This window comes from Danio aesculapii, chromosome 8 (genome assembly GCF_903798145.1).
Source record: "Danio aesculapii chromosome 8, fDanAes4.1, whole genome shotgun sequence".
NCBI lineage: Eukaryota > Metazoa > Chordata > Actinopteri > Cypriniformes > Danionidae > Danio > Danio aesculapii.
Genome location: NC_079442.1, coordinates 11,670,778 through 11,687,926, shown reverse-complemented (window position 1 = coordinate 11,687,926; position 17,149 = coordinate 11,670,778). Strand labels below are relative to the sequence as shown.

Below are 17,149 nucleotides of genomic sequence, written 5' to 3'. Positions count from 1 at the left end.
GATGCTAAAAGACTCTGTCCTCGTCAGGCCCGTTGGTCATTATTCTTCTCCAGATTTCAGTTCTCTATATCATATCGACCAGGATCAAAAAATATCCGAGCAGACGCACTTTCCAGAATTCACAACCAGCATGAAACCATTGAGACACCGGCCAAGATCCTTCCCGATCAGATCACTATCTGTCCTATCAAATGGTCCGCTCCTACAGTAGTCGCCACTCCAGAATCCAGAACTCCACCGGGCTGTCCCCCCAATCGACGCTTCATCCCTGAAAATCAATGGGTAGATCTCATTCATTCCAGCCATACATTTCTGGGCACAGGGCATCCCGGGACCAACAACACCCTCTCGCTGCTATCCCAATGCTTTTGGTGGCCGAACCTGGCGAGGGATGTGAGAAGATACATCCAAGGCTGCAGAGAACGCACTATGTCGAAGAGTCCTCGCCATCTACCTGCTGGTAAACTCCATCCCTTGCCCATCCCAAACCGCCCCTGGTCACACCTAGGAGTTGACTTCATGACAGACCTCCCATTGTCTGAAGGTAACACCTGCATTCTAGTCATTGTAGATCGATTCTCAAAATTATGTCGTTTGATTCCTTTGAAGGGTCTGCCCACAGCCCTAGAGACCGCCGAAAACCTGTTCAACCATGTCTTTCGAAATTTTGGGTTACCAGAAGATATAGTCTCGGACCGAGGACCCCAATTCATCTCCAGACTATGAAAAGCCTTCTTCAGACTCCTAGGTGTGACCGTAAGCCTCTCGTCTGGCTATCACCCCCAAACCAACGGCCAGAGAGGAAAATTCAGGAAGTGGGGCAGTTCCTCAGGACCTTCTGTCACGGTCACCAAAACTCCTGGAGCCAGTTTCTGGGCTGGGCTGAATACGCCCAGAATTCCCTGCGGCAACCTACCACCGGACTTACGCCATTCCAGTGCATCCTAGGGTTCCAACCTCCACTCTTTCCATGGCATGGCGCACCATCTGATGTCCCCGCAGTGGATTACTGGTTACGGGAGAGCGAGAGAGTCTGGGACAATGCTCATCACCATCTCCAGAGGGCAGTACGCAGAACAAAGGAGGTATCCGATAAGAGGAGGATTCCAGGTCCCATCTATACTCCAGGGCAGAAGGTCTGGCTTTCCACTAGAGATATCCGTTTGCGACTGCCCTCCCGAAAACTAAATCCCAGATTTGTTGGTCCCTTTACCATCCTGGAACAGGTCAACCCCGTCACATATAAGTTACAGTTACCACAACAATACAGAATCCACCCCACATTCCACGTGTCCTTCTCAAACCCTTTCACGATCCTCTGATTCCCTCCACAGAGCCTGGCCATGAAGAGGAACCTCCTCCCCCACTGATGTTAGAAGAAGGTGCCATCTACCAAGTCAAGGACATTCTACGGTCCCGGCGTCGTGGTGGTCGGCTAGAATACCTCGTTGACTGGGAAGGATACGGTCCAGAAGAGAGGTCATGGGTCCCCAGATCCGATATATTAGACCCCGCACTTATGGAAGAGTTCCACTCCAATCACCCAGAATTCCCAGAACCTCGAGGACGAGGTAGACCACCACGACGTCGGAGGTTTAGGCCCTCAGGAGCGGGCCCTGGGGAGGGGGGTTATGTCACGGATTGGCCAGGCTCTTCCACCAGTATCACGCAACGAGCATCTTCACCTGAGTTCTAATCACGCACAGCTGCACCCAATCACTCTAGCACACTATAAAAGCACACACCTCACTTCACTCATTGTCCGGTCTCGTTCCTACGGAGCGGACTCTGAGTGAAACACCTCCTGGTTATCACTCTCCTTTGATCTCAGCATTTGTACTTACCATTACTCTGTTTCCTTCCAGTCTGTCCAGTGTTCTTGGTGTCCTGTCAGCGTTGTGTGTATCGTCAAGTCTGTCTTCCCCGCAAGCCCTCTGGTGTGTGCATTCGGTCATCCTCAGTGTCTGTCATTCCACCTGCCACAAAGGATCATCAGTTCCACCGAACTCCATTCACTTCTCATATATTAGCCGTTTATGCTCAACTGTTGGAATAAACATCATTTATACTTACTCACCTTGTTTGTCCGTCTGCTTCCATAACACATACAACCCGCCACAGTCAGATATGAAAGAGAAACAGATGCCAGTGTTTAGTGTAAGGGGAGGTACTCTAAACTTAGACGAGATACAGGAAGGAGCAACAGGGGCAGAACAGTCTGAGGGTGAGGACAGAGAACAACAGAGTAGGATGAAAAATGAACAAAAGGAGGACAGGCATTATGAAGTAATGAGCCAATGTTCTGCCATCCAAATGGAGGTAAAATATCTGTTAGAACAACTTATTGCTGAAGAACAAAAAACTAGGAAACGAGGTAATAGACATGATGAGAGCAACCGCATTCGCTCAGTGACAAGTCCAGTTGTGGAAACCGATGAAAGTGATAATGATAGCCAGGCCAGTTTAGATGGAAGAACAAAACCTAGAAAGAAAATAGATGAATATAAGTCAGGACTACAAGTCAGACTAGATGGAAAACTAACCTTGAAGGAGGATGAGGAAAGAAAGGACGAAAATGAGGATAATAGTGAAGGGGACATGGAAGAAGATAAATGGCCAGTTACCTCAACACCTCAGACACAGTGGCCTAGACGAAGCAAAAGGTTGACAGATAAGGCCCCTAAACCAACACTTGCTACAATGGGAAGGGTGTGCAACATGCCCCTACTGGCAGGACCAACTGGTAGAAACTATCAGCCATGGTTACTAACAGACCTTGAGACCCTAGTAAAAAAACTACCGGCCATAAAAGAGGGTGGTGGTAGATGGGTGAATAAGTTATTTGCCCTGTCTCATGGCCAGGTTCTGTCAGTGGGAGACCTAAGACAAATAATGAGTAGAGTACTATCAGGCTACCAGATTGTAGACGTAGAATGCATGGCTGGCACCACAAGTTTGGGAAACAGTGCCCCATTGGTGAAAGGAGGGGGTCAGTCACCTCTGTGTCAGGCTATAAGGGACAAGTTTCCCACCCCCAATACCATGTTTGAGAATTTGAAATTTAAACACAAGGATGGGGAAAATGGAGCAGCATACATAAATAGATGCTGTCAAAGAGTGGGAAAAGGCATGCGATGAAAACCAAATGTCTAACGCTGTTACTAATAGAATTTTCAGGGCAGCAGTGTTGCAAGGAGCTCCAGCTGGTGTGACCCAGGCCATGGAACAGTCTCCTGAGGTACCAGGCAGTGATGATACTAAATGGAAAAGGTATGCAGTAGATTTCATAGACAAAGCAGTAGAGAGCGGACAAAGAAGCAAGTGAGTTGTTAAAGCTGCAAAAGAACTTCTGAAACTGCAGTTTGAGGAGAGGAAGTCAGTTAAAAATAAAATAAGGGCCTGAATGCCTCCCCACTTCCTGAAACAGACAATTTTAAAAACGAGTGAAGAAAATTGAAAATACAAATTGATTATAGTCCTACCCAGAACCCTATTACTATGTCCATAGGGGAGTGGACAGGATACCCCCTAGATGAGACCCATTATGCTGGGAAAAACAATCCGCCTAAGTTTCTACATATACTATTAGGAGTCGAGATATCAGGAACTGACCCCCTGGGAATCATAGAATTTGAGTTTTTAGACAGGGTCAATGTAATAGATATAAACAAGACAACGACTGTAGGATCCCCAATCAGAGATCATAGTAGAGAAATTAGAGGTCGAAGGGTTATAATACAAATGGATTATACCAAATTAACCCCTGAGGATATACTAGAGAAAGCCACGGGATACGGGGAAACTAATTTGTGGTTAGAATGGATGATTTCCACAGCTAAACAAACAGGAATGACAGATTGTGTTGCATGTGCAAAAGCTAGACCAACCCTTCGAATAGAACCCGCCCCATTGATAACAAATGACCCAGTGGGATATGGATGTATGATAAATTTGACTAGGCAGTATCGACCAAAAGCATGTGACACTCTAGCAGAAATATTCCCGCCAATAAATAACCAGACAAAAACAGGCCCATTTTCTGCAGACCCAGGAAATTTCACCTGTTTTAATTTTACTCCCACCGGAACAGTGCTAGTCAGGGTAGGGCATATTAACCCTTTGTGGTGCAAACAGATTATCAACAATGCAGGGGATATAATAGGACCTTGGGCGCGGGGAGGACTATATTATTACTGTGGAGGGAAAAGATTGTTTGTAAGAAAAAAAAAAGGGAAAACTACGGAAGGTATATGTGCAATGGTTAGGTTGGTAGCACCAGTAACACTGATTGGCAAGAGACGAGAGGGAAGGGGTGAAAGTATAGCTGGAACAAGAAAAAGGGATGCAACGTTCGACTTAACTACAAATTCCCCGACCTATATAGATTCAATAGGGGTGCCGAGAAGAGTCCCTGATGAATACAAACTAGTAGACCAAATTGCTGCCGGGTTCGAGAATATCCCAATAATTTCAGCCCTATTCCCGGTCACCCCAAGTAAAAATGTGGATAGAATAAATTATGTGCACTATAATGTGATGAGATGTGATGAGCAAATTTAACAAGAGACGCCATAGAAGGATTATTGGAACAGTTGGCTCCAACCTCATTAATGGCAATACAAAACAGAATAGCATTAGATATGCTCCTAGCGGAAAAGGGGTGCCATGTTCCAAGATTTTTGCTGCACTTTTATTACCAATAATACCGGCCAGACGGATCAGTAACGAGGGCTTTAGAAGGATTAAAAACCCTTTCTAAAACAATGGCAGAACACTCTGGTGTAAATAACCCATTTGATGATTGACTGACCAGTGTGTTTGGAAAATATAAAACCATGTTTACATCAATTTTGATCTCTATAGCTACATTTGTGGCCATAATAGTGACCTGTGGATGCTGTTGCATCCCGTGTATCAGAACATTGTGTAACAGGGTGATAATTGCAGCAACTGAAAAGAAAGATGGAGGTCCACCCCCTTACACAATGCCTCTGCTGGTATCTTCTGGAAATAATGATGAGGAGGAAGAGGAGGAGGAATATGACTTATAAATGTTGTTTTTTTCCCAATAACTGTGCTTCTTTGCAGATGCTGATTTATCACAAGTTATTTGTTTTTTAAACATTGTTGTTTGAGAAATTTGCTGTATGAAAATGTGTTAAGATTTAAATTTTGATTATTGAAATGTTTGTAGTCTAGATAATTTCAGTGTGATTGACTCAGCTGACATGTTGTGGTTGCCCAAACATCAAATAGGGGACCGACTGGGTGACTTTCCCCACAGGGGTTTTCGGCCCAGTCCAGCCTGAGCACACTGGTTTATAGGGAATTTATAGGGACCATCATTGTTTGACTGTAATGATTGTGTTTATTGCTTTTATTTTTCTTAATGGTCTGAAATGATGTATCCGGTAAACATGTGGTGGCTGCCCGTAGGCCAACTAGGGGGCTGCTTGGGTGTCTTTCCTCACAGAGGTTTTCGACCCAAGCTCATCTGGACATATTGGACCAAGACTTTTGAGATTTTTTAAGTGTTTATTAAGTGGTGTGGCCTCTTTTTAGAGGCCAAAAGAGAGATTGAAGGATAAGCATTTTATTAAGCTTTGTTAGTAAGTACGTAGTAAATATAGACATAAAGGCTTTTGCTTTAAAGAGTTAACTGCTATATTATGTGCACAAAGTATAGAGAAATGTTACCGGATGCTAGCGCATCCTGTGATTGGGTGGGGGTGATGGAGAGTGACAAGATGTATAAGCTGTGTGTACGTGCTCTGAAACATCTGCCTTAAAAGGTGAACTGTTAAGAGAAGATACACAGATACCAGGAAGAGGAATATCTGGTTGCTGAATGGTCAAACTGTCAAGACAACACCATATAAGTCAAATAAATTTAGAGAGTGTGTGAGAGACAGTATAAAAGCATGAAGGACAGTATCATGGGCAGAGGCTGATACAGTAGTACATCTCTCCTGCGCAGAAATTGTACTCTCTAACTTCTTGCATTCAAATAAAACTTGTTAATTTTCAATTCAGATCTCTGTCAATTTTTGAACATGCAATGGACCATTTGAGTCCTACAATTTTAATTTCCCTTGAGTACATTTTTAGTGCTGTATTGGTACTTTTACTCTACTATTTTCCTTCAACCTACAGTCACTACTTTATTTCTTTCTTGTCTATGGGGATAGGCTAAAGTACAAAAATCAGTCTTGTGATTCCCGTCCAATTAAATAGCACTCAGAAAGTAAATCACATCATACTACCTCAATAAATTGGTGCTTTATAAATGCAGCAAACATTTTGAAAGCATTAATAATGTCCAAGAACATGTCCAAAGTCTTAACAAGCAATGACCAGAAACTGTTTATAGACTGCATGTCCCTGATGAAAAAATTAAGGATGTCAACTGTAAGATGACTAAATTCATCAAACAGCCTTAAACAATCACTAAAAGGAATAGAAAGAAGGACTACAAAGGAATACAAAGAATAGAAAGAAGGACCGAAGGAAGAAAGGAAGAAAGAAAGGACCAAATGAATGAAAGATTCAAGGAAGTACTGAACAAACTAAGGAAGAAAGGAAGGAAGGAACAAACAAACGAATGAATGAATGAACAAATGAACAAATGAAGGAAGGAACAAAAGAATGAATGAACAAATGAAAGAAGGAACGTAGGAAGGAACAAATGAATGAAGGAAGGAAAGAAAGAACAAACGGATGAATGAAGGAAGGGCAGAAAGAACAAACAATGGAAGGAAGGAAGGAAGGAATGAATATAGGAAGATCACTAAATAAACTACAGAATTTTACGTTTACACATCGCTGCACAAACTGCCGGTAAACGCATCAACTATTCACAGTGTAATACTCACTACTCACTACTCTTGAATACTTTTAAACTGTCTACTTTTTACTCATACTTTGAGTAATAATTACAACAGATAGTTTTATTCTACTTGCACTACATTTTTGGGCAAGTAATGGTATTTTACTTGAGTATGCTTTTCCAATACTCTTTTCACCACTGCTTATAACCCTTTACGAGCTCAGTTTCAAAAAATGTTTTTTTCCCCCTATGGTTAAAAGTTGTTAGTCATGTTGTAACTTTTTATGATTGTAAATCTTCTAAAATTTAAAATGAGTCAAAAATATATATGGGATCTTATTAAAATGGGAAATCTATCAGAATCGTCAACATTTTGCCCCATTGTACCCTAATATTGAATATTAATATAACATAAACATAAATACTTACAAAGGATGTCCAGCTTGACAGTAGCTTGTAATTCTGTGTCTCCATTTGTTGCCACACATTTGTATATCCCAGCATTGTTCAAATTGGCATTCAGAGCAATGAGAGAAGACAAGGCATTGCCATGATTGTGGACTTTGAGATTGCCGTGTTTTGTCAGAATTTTCTCACCATTAGGAGAAAACCAGCTGATATTCTTTGCATCACCGGAAACTAATAAAAAACAGAGAAAGGATATTGAATTTGTAGTTTTAGCATCTGAGCTAAAAACAAAAACATTTAAACACTGTCTTTTGTTTTATTATTCATCCTCATGTTGTTCCAAACTGGAATAGCATTTTTTCCCATAAAAGCCAAAAGATAATTTAAAATAGTTTTCTAAAATTTTTATTAAACTAGTAACCAGAATGTTACATAAAAAACTTGTCCCTTTGTTATCCATGTAAAAAATTAAAGTTAGAATGACATGGAGATGATTAAATTCTGTTTATTTTAACTGGCATCTCACCTTTGCAGAGCAAATGTTTGTGTTGTCCAACTTCGATCTTTGCAAAGGGGGGGATTATTTTCACTTGCAGAAGATCTAAAAGAAACAAACAATAATTCATATTTAATGTTCACATTTTTTCACACCATGTCAACTTGTCATAATGTGCTTTGTAAATAAGAATTGTCCACTTGGAACTGAGTGATTTAAAAAAAAAATGTTGAAAAGAATATAAAACACAGCCATAATAAGTGTACACTTGCTTAATAATATGGCTATTGACTGATTAAAGACTTTAAATGTTAATTTCTCTTTTTTTTATAGAATGCCCACATGAATATTGGAAGAACATGCAAACTCCAAACAAAAATGTCTCGTGGCCAGTGGTGGAAAGAGTGCTGAAAAATCATTCTTAAGTTCAACAACATTACTTGCCTAAAAATTTGGTGTGAGTAAAAGTTTCTGTTATAAGTATTACTCAAAGTATGAGTAAAAAGTAGCCCATTCAAAAATACTTAAGAGTGGTGAGTAGTGAGTATTACACTGTAAAAAGCTGATGCATTTACATGTCATTTGTGGATGTGTGTAAACGTAACATTCTGTAGTGCATTTAGTTATTGCCCAGCAGGAACATAACTTCATAAGATGTTAATATTAGGTTAGATTTAGGTTGTGATGTCAGGTGATCAAAATTCTATGTCTAGCCAGTGTCTAAGTTCAATGTTATTTTAATGTCAAATAACCATGTCAAATGACGTTAATATTTGATTGATTCAAGGTTGTGTTAGAAACTGACCAAAATCCAATGTTGAGCCAGCATCTTAAACCAACATCATATTGATGTCAAATACTGACATTTATTCGTCAGGTATGGCAATCAAAATCCAATGTATGATAGATGTCAAAGTGGTAACATCCACACAACGTCAAGCTGTAACATCATTAGATGTTATTTGGTTGATTTTAGGTCAGCCGTTGGACAGTGACGTCAGCCTGACGCTGGGTTCGGATGTCAACCTAATTTTCATTTCCAAACAAAAATGCAACATCCCCATGACGTTGGGGTACAACGTTAATCTGACATCATGTTGACGTCTTGTGCCTGCTGGGTGTTTAAGGCCATTTTGGTCATTATACAGTAAACATCAGTCATTTTTTCACCAGTGACATGCATCTAAACAGTCTCTGGGTCAATGCGTGTAAAAATTTTGGACATCTTCTTAGACACTTTTAATGCTTCCAAACGGTTTGCTGCACTTATTAATCGCCCATGTCTTGAGGTAATTCATTATGATGCGATTTACCTTCTATATGCGATTTGATTGGATAGGAATCACAGGACTGATATTTCTAATCCCCATAGACAAGAAATAAATAAAGTAGTGACTGCAGGTAGAAGGAAAGTAGTGGAGTAAAAGCACCAATAGTACACTAAAAATGTACTCAAGGGAAAGTAAAAGTACACATTTTTAAAACTACTCAATAAATTACAATTCCTGAGAAAATCTACTTAATTACAGTAATTTCAGTATTTGTAATTTGTTATTTTACACCACTGTTCATGGACCAGCTAGGACTCGAACCAGAGGTCTTCTTGCTGTGAGGCGACAGTGCTAATCTCTCAGTCCCAGGATGGACTTTGCCTTTCTGCTGGCTGGTGTATTCTAAGACCACGTGTCCTGGCATGTTGTCATCTTAACAGTTGCCAGTATGGGCTGCAGCACCATGTACAACGTGCACTTTCGTCGCATGTCACAACTCACCATCTGCTCCTATGGAGTCACACATGGATGAAATCACTGCACGCCATTCACATCTCAGGCAAGCTCAACCGTGTGGTCCAGCTAATATGGGAATTTTTCAAAGAAGCCCAGGTCAACCTTTTTGCTTTTCCCGAATACACCCATTGTCAGCTGTTTTACTCCCAGACTGATTGCCCTGTCCATGTGCAAGAATGCTTTTCCCCCACAGACCCTGTGCAAGGTCAGAGGACAAAGAGCAGGTCTTGCTTGTTACGCTATCTGGGCTCAACCAGACCTGGGTTACCAAACTCGTGACAGCCACTCCCTGGGGCATTCTCCATCTGGCACTCCCTCTATGAGGTGAACAACATCATGAAGTTGAATTTATATGTTACCCTCCACACTGAAGATTTATATTGCTGCCATCTCCACTCAACATGATGAAATAAATGGCAGCATGCATGGGAAGAAGGTGCAAGCAGACTGAACCCATTTCATCCACCTTTGATGTACACTTGGGATTAACAGAGAGACTACAGAGAGATCCGTTTGAACCACTAAGCTAAATTTCTGTTAAAATCCTGTCACTTGAGAGAGCTCTACTGGTTGCTTTGGCTTCTATCAAGAAGGGTCTTGACTTGGAGGCATTTTTCGTCAACTAATCATGCCTGAAATTTGGGCCGAGCTAGGGTACGGTTGGACAATAATTTAATATCAGTATATAGTGTGATAGATTTTTTAAATAATGGTGATATGATTTTTAAGGACATGTCCAGTATTCCAATATAAATTTTATTTTATCATTTGACCATGAATGGCGTTCAAGGTGCATCTGTCAGCAAGAGTGGTGATGTACACACAGATATGCAGCCAGCCAAAGCTGAGCAGTAGATGGTTTTTGCAGTTTACCTATTTAAATACATCTTATTGGATATTTCGCCATTCAATTTGACTACGCATTACTTTACGGAGAGCTTATGTAACGGAGTCTAGCTAGTAAGTGCTGTGCAGGTAAACCTCCCTCCTCTGACCTCTAAAGGTGCTCTAGTGACAGAGGCTAGAAGCCATTGTCTTTAGCCTCCTTGTTAGAGCACTCGACTCCCATGCGGATGGTCGCTGGTTCGATTCCAGCTTGGACCGGGTTGGGTGGCGTAGGACCGGCGGGGTTATACTTACAACCTATTAACTACGTTTTGCCTTAAGGACAAGTGGTGCAACGGAAGTAAGAACAAATTTATTTACAAATTAGCTAGTAGTTACTAAGCCTCCAGTGTGGACTTAATGTTTCAGAGATTCCCCAATCTGTCAATTAGCTGACATAACATCTCTGTTCCCTGCTTCAGGAAGCAAAGGTAACATCCAGTACCAAGATGTTATGCTGTGGGGGACTGTCCAGCATGCTGGTTTCACTCTCCCTCCAGCTGTAAATGCTGCATACCAAACGCAGAAAGCACTAACAAGAAAGAAAGTGCAAGAGCTGCACAGCGTTCAAAGTAGCATAAAATTCTGCTTTATTCTATCTGTTTTTGCATAAAGCTCACTGGAAAAGCAAAGTTTACTCAGAAAATTGTCCCAACAGGACATTTCTATGTAGTATACTTGTTCTTGCTGGTTGCAATAGTGCTACTGCCATGGCAATGCTGGTAAACTAATGCCTTTTGACTCATTCACTGTCAATAAGATGTGACCCTGGACCACAAAACCAGTCATAAGTGCAATTTTTTTTCTGTAATTGAGATTTATACATCAAATTTCAGTTTTAGTTTTAATTTCAGTTTGTATCAATAAGCTTTCCATTGATATATGGCTTGTTAAGATGAAACAACATTTTGCCAGTATCCAACTATGTGAACATTTACAACCTGATGGTTAGAAAAAACTGAATATTGAGAAAATTATGTAATGTAATGTGTGTATTTATAAATAGCACATTTATTGTGTATGGCCATACACCCAAAGCACTAAAACCAGTGTGCAGATGATGCGATGGCAGTCAGAGGATAATGGCGGCAGTGCTCTCACCACACACCAGCTATAGGTGGAGTGGAAAGACAGTGATAAGGCCATTTGGAAGTGTTTAGCAATACTTATTACTAATAATAAATAAATTTTGATTTAGGCTGCATGGTGGCGCAGTGGGTAGCATGATTGCCCCACAGCAAGAAGGTCGCTGGTTCGAGCCTCGGCTGGGTTAGTTGGCGTTTCTGTGTGGAGTTAGCATGTTCTCCCCGTGTTCTCGTGGGTTTCCTCTGGGTGCTCCCCAACAGTCCAAAGACATGTGGTATAGGTGAATTGGGTAAGCTAAATTGTCTGTAGTTAATTAGTGTTTATGGATGTTTCCCAGTGATGGGTTGCAGCTGGAAGGGCATTCGCGGCGTAAAACATATGCTGGATAAATTGGTGGTTCTTCTGTGTGGCGACCTCTGATTAATAAAGGGACTAAGCCAAAAAGAAAATGAATGAATAAATGAAGTTATTTAGAGTAGAAAACATACAAAATATCTTGTGATTTTTGACATTAAATAAAAACCTATCATTTTGACCCACACAATGTATTTTTGGCAATATTGCCAAAAATATAGTTGTGCAATATAAGCTGGTTTTGAGGTCCAGGGTCACAAATGTGGTAAATATTATTATTTAAAAAAATCTGGTTGGTGTGAAGAACCTTTTTTGAAATGCTCCATTTGAAATTATTATTATTCTGGCTTCTGCTTTTTTATTACAACGTAAATCATATTTCTAAGTTTCTAAACATGCCTGAAAAAAACAAGAGATGTCGAAAATGAATGCCTAATATGGGTTTCAAAAGCTGGTGTTGCAAAATGGCTCAATATTGCCACCTAAACATTTTCAAGGAAGTGCCCCTCAAGCTACATTAAAATTGACACATGAAACTTACTATTGCCATCAAAAAAGTTTCTTAAAGTAAAATCTGAAGTCTCAATTTTAGTTATATTTAAATTTTGTTGGGGAAAAAAATGCAGTTTTTGCCATTTTCAGGTGTTTTAATTAACCTATATATTTAGTCACATAAACACTAGATTTGGGCAGTGTGATTTACACTAGAGGTCTACACTAGAGTTTTGTCATAGGTGTGTCTGTGGCATGCCTACAAACATAGTCTTCAATCTGTTGCTGATGGCAAATCACTAATTTTTATTTTTAATTCTAGGACTGAAGACTTATACATGCCAATACTCAGGTACATGCAACGCACCACTTGATGGGAGAAGAACTTTTGGCATATATCAATGACTTTGAAATGTTCATCCTTTATTTACTGACTGAAAGATTATTTACCACTGTTCTCTGTCATTCTAAGGTCACTGGGCGGTGGTGAGTATGGGTGTGAGGGCCCTTTCAAAGCTGCTTGCAGCTTTAATGTTTAGCTTGTAATTTGTAATCATGTATCTATAGTACAGCTACAGAGCTGCTGTTTGTAAGATGAGCACTGAAGAAATTACTGAAATATCTACTCAAGTTGTAATGCATTTCTTTCGATGCACTGAGCCGACTTGGTTGCTTAGTGGTTAGCACTGTTGCCTCACAGCAAGAAGTTTGCTTGTTCGAGCCCCTGCTGAGTTGCCTGGCTGGGTCAGCCCCAAATGCTGGAGCATTTCTGTGAGGAATTTGCATGTTCTCCCTGTGTTCGTGTCGGTTTCCTCCAGGTGCTCCAGTTTCCCCCACAGTTTAAAGACCTGCGCTATAGGTGAATTGGGTAAGCTAAATTGTCCGTAGTATATGAGTGTGAATGTAAGAGTGTGTTTCCAAATACTGAGTTGCAGCTGGAAGGGCATCCACTATGTAAAACATACGCTGGATAAGTTGGCTGTTGATTCTGCTGTGGTGACCCCTGATGAATAAAGGGACTAAGCCGAAGGAAAATGAATGAATGAATGAAACTTTATCATAGAGGGTTTAAAAGGCAGTCATGTTGAAATGGTTCATCCACTATATTTATTATTATTCTTTGTAAAATCACCAATCTGTCCAGTTCCAGTCAGTGCCCTGTATTTAATGGAACCCATGTGTTATTGAATATCTGAGGTGAGTGACCATATTTTCCAAACCTCAGCAACAGGGCTGCTGTTAACTATTAAATCATCTCCTTCATCAAAACTGCAAGCATAATGAAGACGTCATATTCTTTTGAACATGTACAACACTTGTTTTGAATTATCTTTATTTGTCACAGCACATCAGTTCCTTAATATAAGTATTCAGCAGCATTCAGTTTGGCTTCCTCTGTGAGCTGGCTTCTTTGACGTGGCTACTCCACAGTGCAGGTGCAGGGCTTAAGGGTTTTAAAGCTGTCACTAGGAGTTTTGTTTGTGTAACTGTCTTAACTGTAACCACTCAAAACATACTGTAAACTATGTGCAAAATACAACCTGTCAGTATAAAATACCATGCTTTTGTTCCAAATCAGACAGTTTGTGTTTGGTTGAAGAAGCTGTCAAATTTAACCCTTACTATACTGTTGACACCAGCATTGGGCAAGTTATTTACATGATTAAAACAGTATTATAAATACTTTTCAAATTACTTAACAATTAATTTATTACTTGCCTCGATACTACTTAAAATCCATATAAATTCCAAATCTTTTAATTATTTGAATGCGAGTTAAAACAGACTTTAGTTTTATTTAAACAAACACATACAGTTACTTAGAAAAGTATATATTAAAACAAGATGTTTCTAATTATTGACTCCATATTTCATGCATGTCATGTATTGATTGACATCAATTTCTTAATTCTTTCTTAAGCATATGCAATCATCTTGATAAACGAAATTATCTTTAGAAGAAAAACAGTTATTCTGCAAAAATGTTTGTATAACAAAAAAAAGTTACTTTGTTCTCTGAACTGATTTATACAGAGCTTTTAATTCATGTACAGTATTACAGTAACTGTAAAAATACATTATAGGTAACTGTAATCAAATAACTTAAAATTAAAAGTAATCTCTTACTTTACATTTTTACTGGATAGGTAAATTAATTACATCTATCTATCTATCTATCTATCTATCTATCTATCTATCTATCTATCTATCTCTCTCTCTCTCTCTCTCTCTCTCTCTCTCTCTCTCTCTCTCTCTCTCTCTCTCTCTCTCTCTCTCTCTCTCTCTCTCTCTCTCTCTCTCTCTCTCTCTCTCTCTCTCTCTCTCTCTCTCTCTCTCTCTCCATATATATATAAACACACACATAGTTGAAGTCAGAATTATTAGCCCCCCCTGAATTATTAGTCCCCGTTTATTTTTCCCCAGAGAGTAGATTTTTTTTTTCCAACACATTTCTAAACATAATAGTTTTAATAACTCATTTCTAATAACGGATTTATTTTATCTTTGCCATGATGACAGTAAATAATATTTTACTAGATATTTTTTAAGACACTTCTCTACAGCTTAAAGTGACATTTAAAGGCTTAACTAGGTCAATTACTTTAACTAGGCAGGTTAGGGTAATTAGGCAAGTTATTGTATAATGATGTTTTTTTTCTGTAGACTATTGAAAAAAAAAAATAGCTTAAAGGGGCTAATAATTTTGACCTTAAAATGGTTTTTTTAAAAATGAAAACTGCTTTTATTCTGGTCGAAATAAAACAAATAAGACTTTCTTCAGAAGAAAAAATATTATCAGACATACTGTGAAAATTTCTTTGCTTTGTTAAACATCATTTAGGAAACATTTAAAAAAGAAAAAAAAAATTCAAAGATAATAATATTAATTCTGACTTCAACTGTATATGTATGTGTGTATGTATATATATATATATATATATATATATATATATATATATATATATACACACACACATATATATTTATATATATGTATATATATATATATATATATATATATATATATATATATATATATATATATATATATATATATATATATATATATATATATACACTTGACAGGAAATTATGGGATTGAAAGAGAAGTGAGGTCAGCAAAAGACTATGAGCTGTGAATCAATCAAATCGGCTTGAAGTTAGTGCAGCTGTGCTATAGTGTGAAAATGTGCTTATCAGCAAGCTTGTCAATACATTTTATAAAACATAAGGGTTAGAGCATTTATAAATTCTACCTTCTACAGATGTTACATTCCTGTCCTCCACATGTTGCTCTCGGTCTGTGTGGCTGATCTCTGATTTGCTGTGTTCTGTCTGTCCATTTACTCTCCAGAAGTGAACCAACAGAGACAGACAGAGAACCGCCAGTGTTGTCTGGTCCCTTAGTCCCAACATGGTGCTTTATTCAACCAGAGGACATGATCCACAGACAGACAGTATTAAAAGAAAAGTGAGAGTGAATGCTTCAGAGAGAGAGAGCATTGGTGATAGAGGGGTGGAGGAAAAGGGGAGGGTGGGAGAGACGAGACATGAGTGCGAGGAGTGTTAAAACAGACTTCAAGAGAGGGGGTAGGAAAAAGAATGAAAGTCAACAAAGTTTTAAAACAGATTGGAACCATTTTGCTGTCAAGTTAGCTGATGCTTTAACTATTTTCAAACCTTACATGTGCAACAAAAGGATTATACGGAGAAAAATTATTGCTCAATACATAAAGAGATTTTGAATTTAGAAGCCTAAAATTTGTATTAGTTTTATTAGATGCAATTGTATGAACAATCAAATGTGATAGGCAGAGTGCAAATCTGCTCAGCATTTTGGCATGTTGTATTTATATATAATGTTAGGTTACTAAATTCATGTTACATTTTTTTTTATTGATTGGATATATAGAATTAATGAATTTTCAGAGCCATAACCCTGGGGTGATGCTTGGGCGTACCTACTGTCCCAGCTTTAGGTTCTGTTTCTTATTTCCACATGCTTCATGTTTCTTTTGTCCTGTCCTACACAATAAATATATTTTTTCCCCCCACAATATTAGATACATATTAAATATCAAAAGGAAAATCTACAGCTCTTTAAATCAAACTGATGGATAAGTATTATTTGTACCACCACCTTATAAAAATGTATGTTTTTGAGTGAAATTTCTCCAAACCAAATGTGCCTTCTATAATATCAAACCCAGCAGTCTCGTAAGGAAAAAGAGGGTGTTTGTATCTACCAGCAAAACACTATTAACGTGCAGGGTGTCGAAAACACATTTAAACATTTTTTTTTTATCCATTTCACTTTAAAATTTATGAATCACATATTGGGATAGGGAGCAAGGAGCCAAAAATAATTGCTGACATTACACAAAGTTCAGAAATGGCCTTCGCAGTTGACAATGTGCACTCTCAGAAATAAAGGTATAAGGAACAGGGTTGGTACCTTTTCAAAAGGCACACGTTTGTACTTAAAGGGTTCATATTGGTACCTCAAAAGTATATATTAGTACCTAAAAACTTTAAGAGGAACACTTTTGTACTTTTTAGGTACTAATATGTCCCCATGGAGGTATTAATTAGCTACAAATTTGTACCTTTTGAAAAGGTACCACCCCAGTGACAACTCGCGTACCTTTATTTCTGAGAGTGTACAGATATTTTAACATTTCAGGAACATTTAACTTTGCTTACTTACTCAGAGGGTCTAGGAAACAGCTCAATATTCCAGGGCAGAGCGTGTAGGCAGAAAGCCCAAAGTAGATCCAGGACAGGTCAAAGGCACAGGGGAACAAGCCAAGGTTA

At 38.9% G+C, this 17,149-nt stretch overlaps 1 protein-coding gene across 2 annotated transcripts in view; it reads right to left on the bottom strand.

Moving 5' to 3' along the window:
* The window catches only part of aebp1b (AE binding protein 1b), a 59,189-nt gene extending 43,371 nt beyond the window's left edge, over positions 1-15,818 (bottom strand). For both annotated transcript variants that reach the window (XM_056463171.1, XM_056463172.1), the window contains exons 1-3: positions 15,592-15,818; positions 7,761-7,835; positions 7,256-7,465 (exon numbers count right to left, since the gene is read on the bottom strand). In XM_056463171.1, the coding sequence (XP_056319146.1) occupies positions 7,256-7,465; positions 7,761-7,835; positions 15,592-15,751 (445 nt within the window). In that variant the 5' untranslated portion in view covers positions 15,752-15,818. The remainder of the gene's footprint in view (positions 1-7,255; positions 7,466-7,760; positions 7,836-15,591) is intronic.
* Between the last annotated feature and the right edge of the window lie 1,331 nt (positions 15,819-17,149).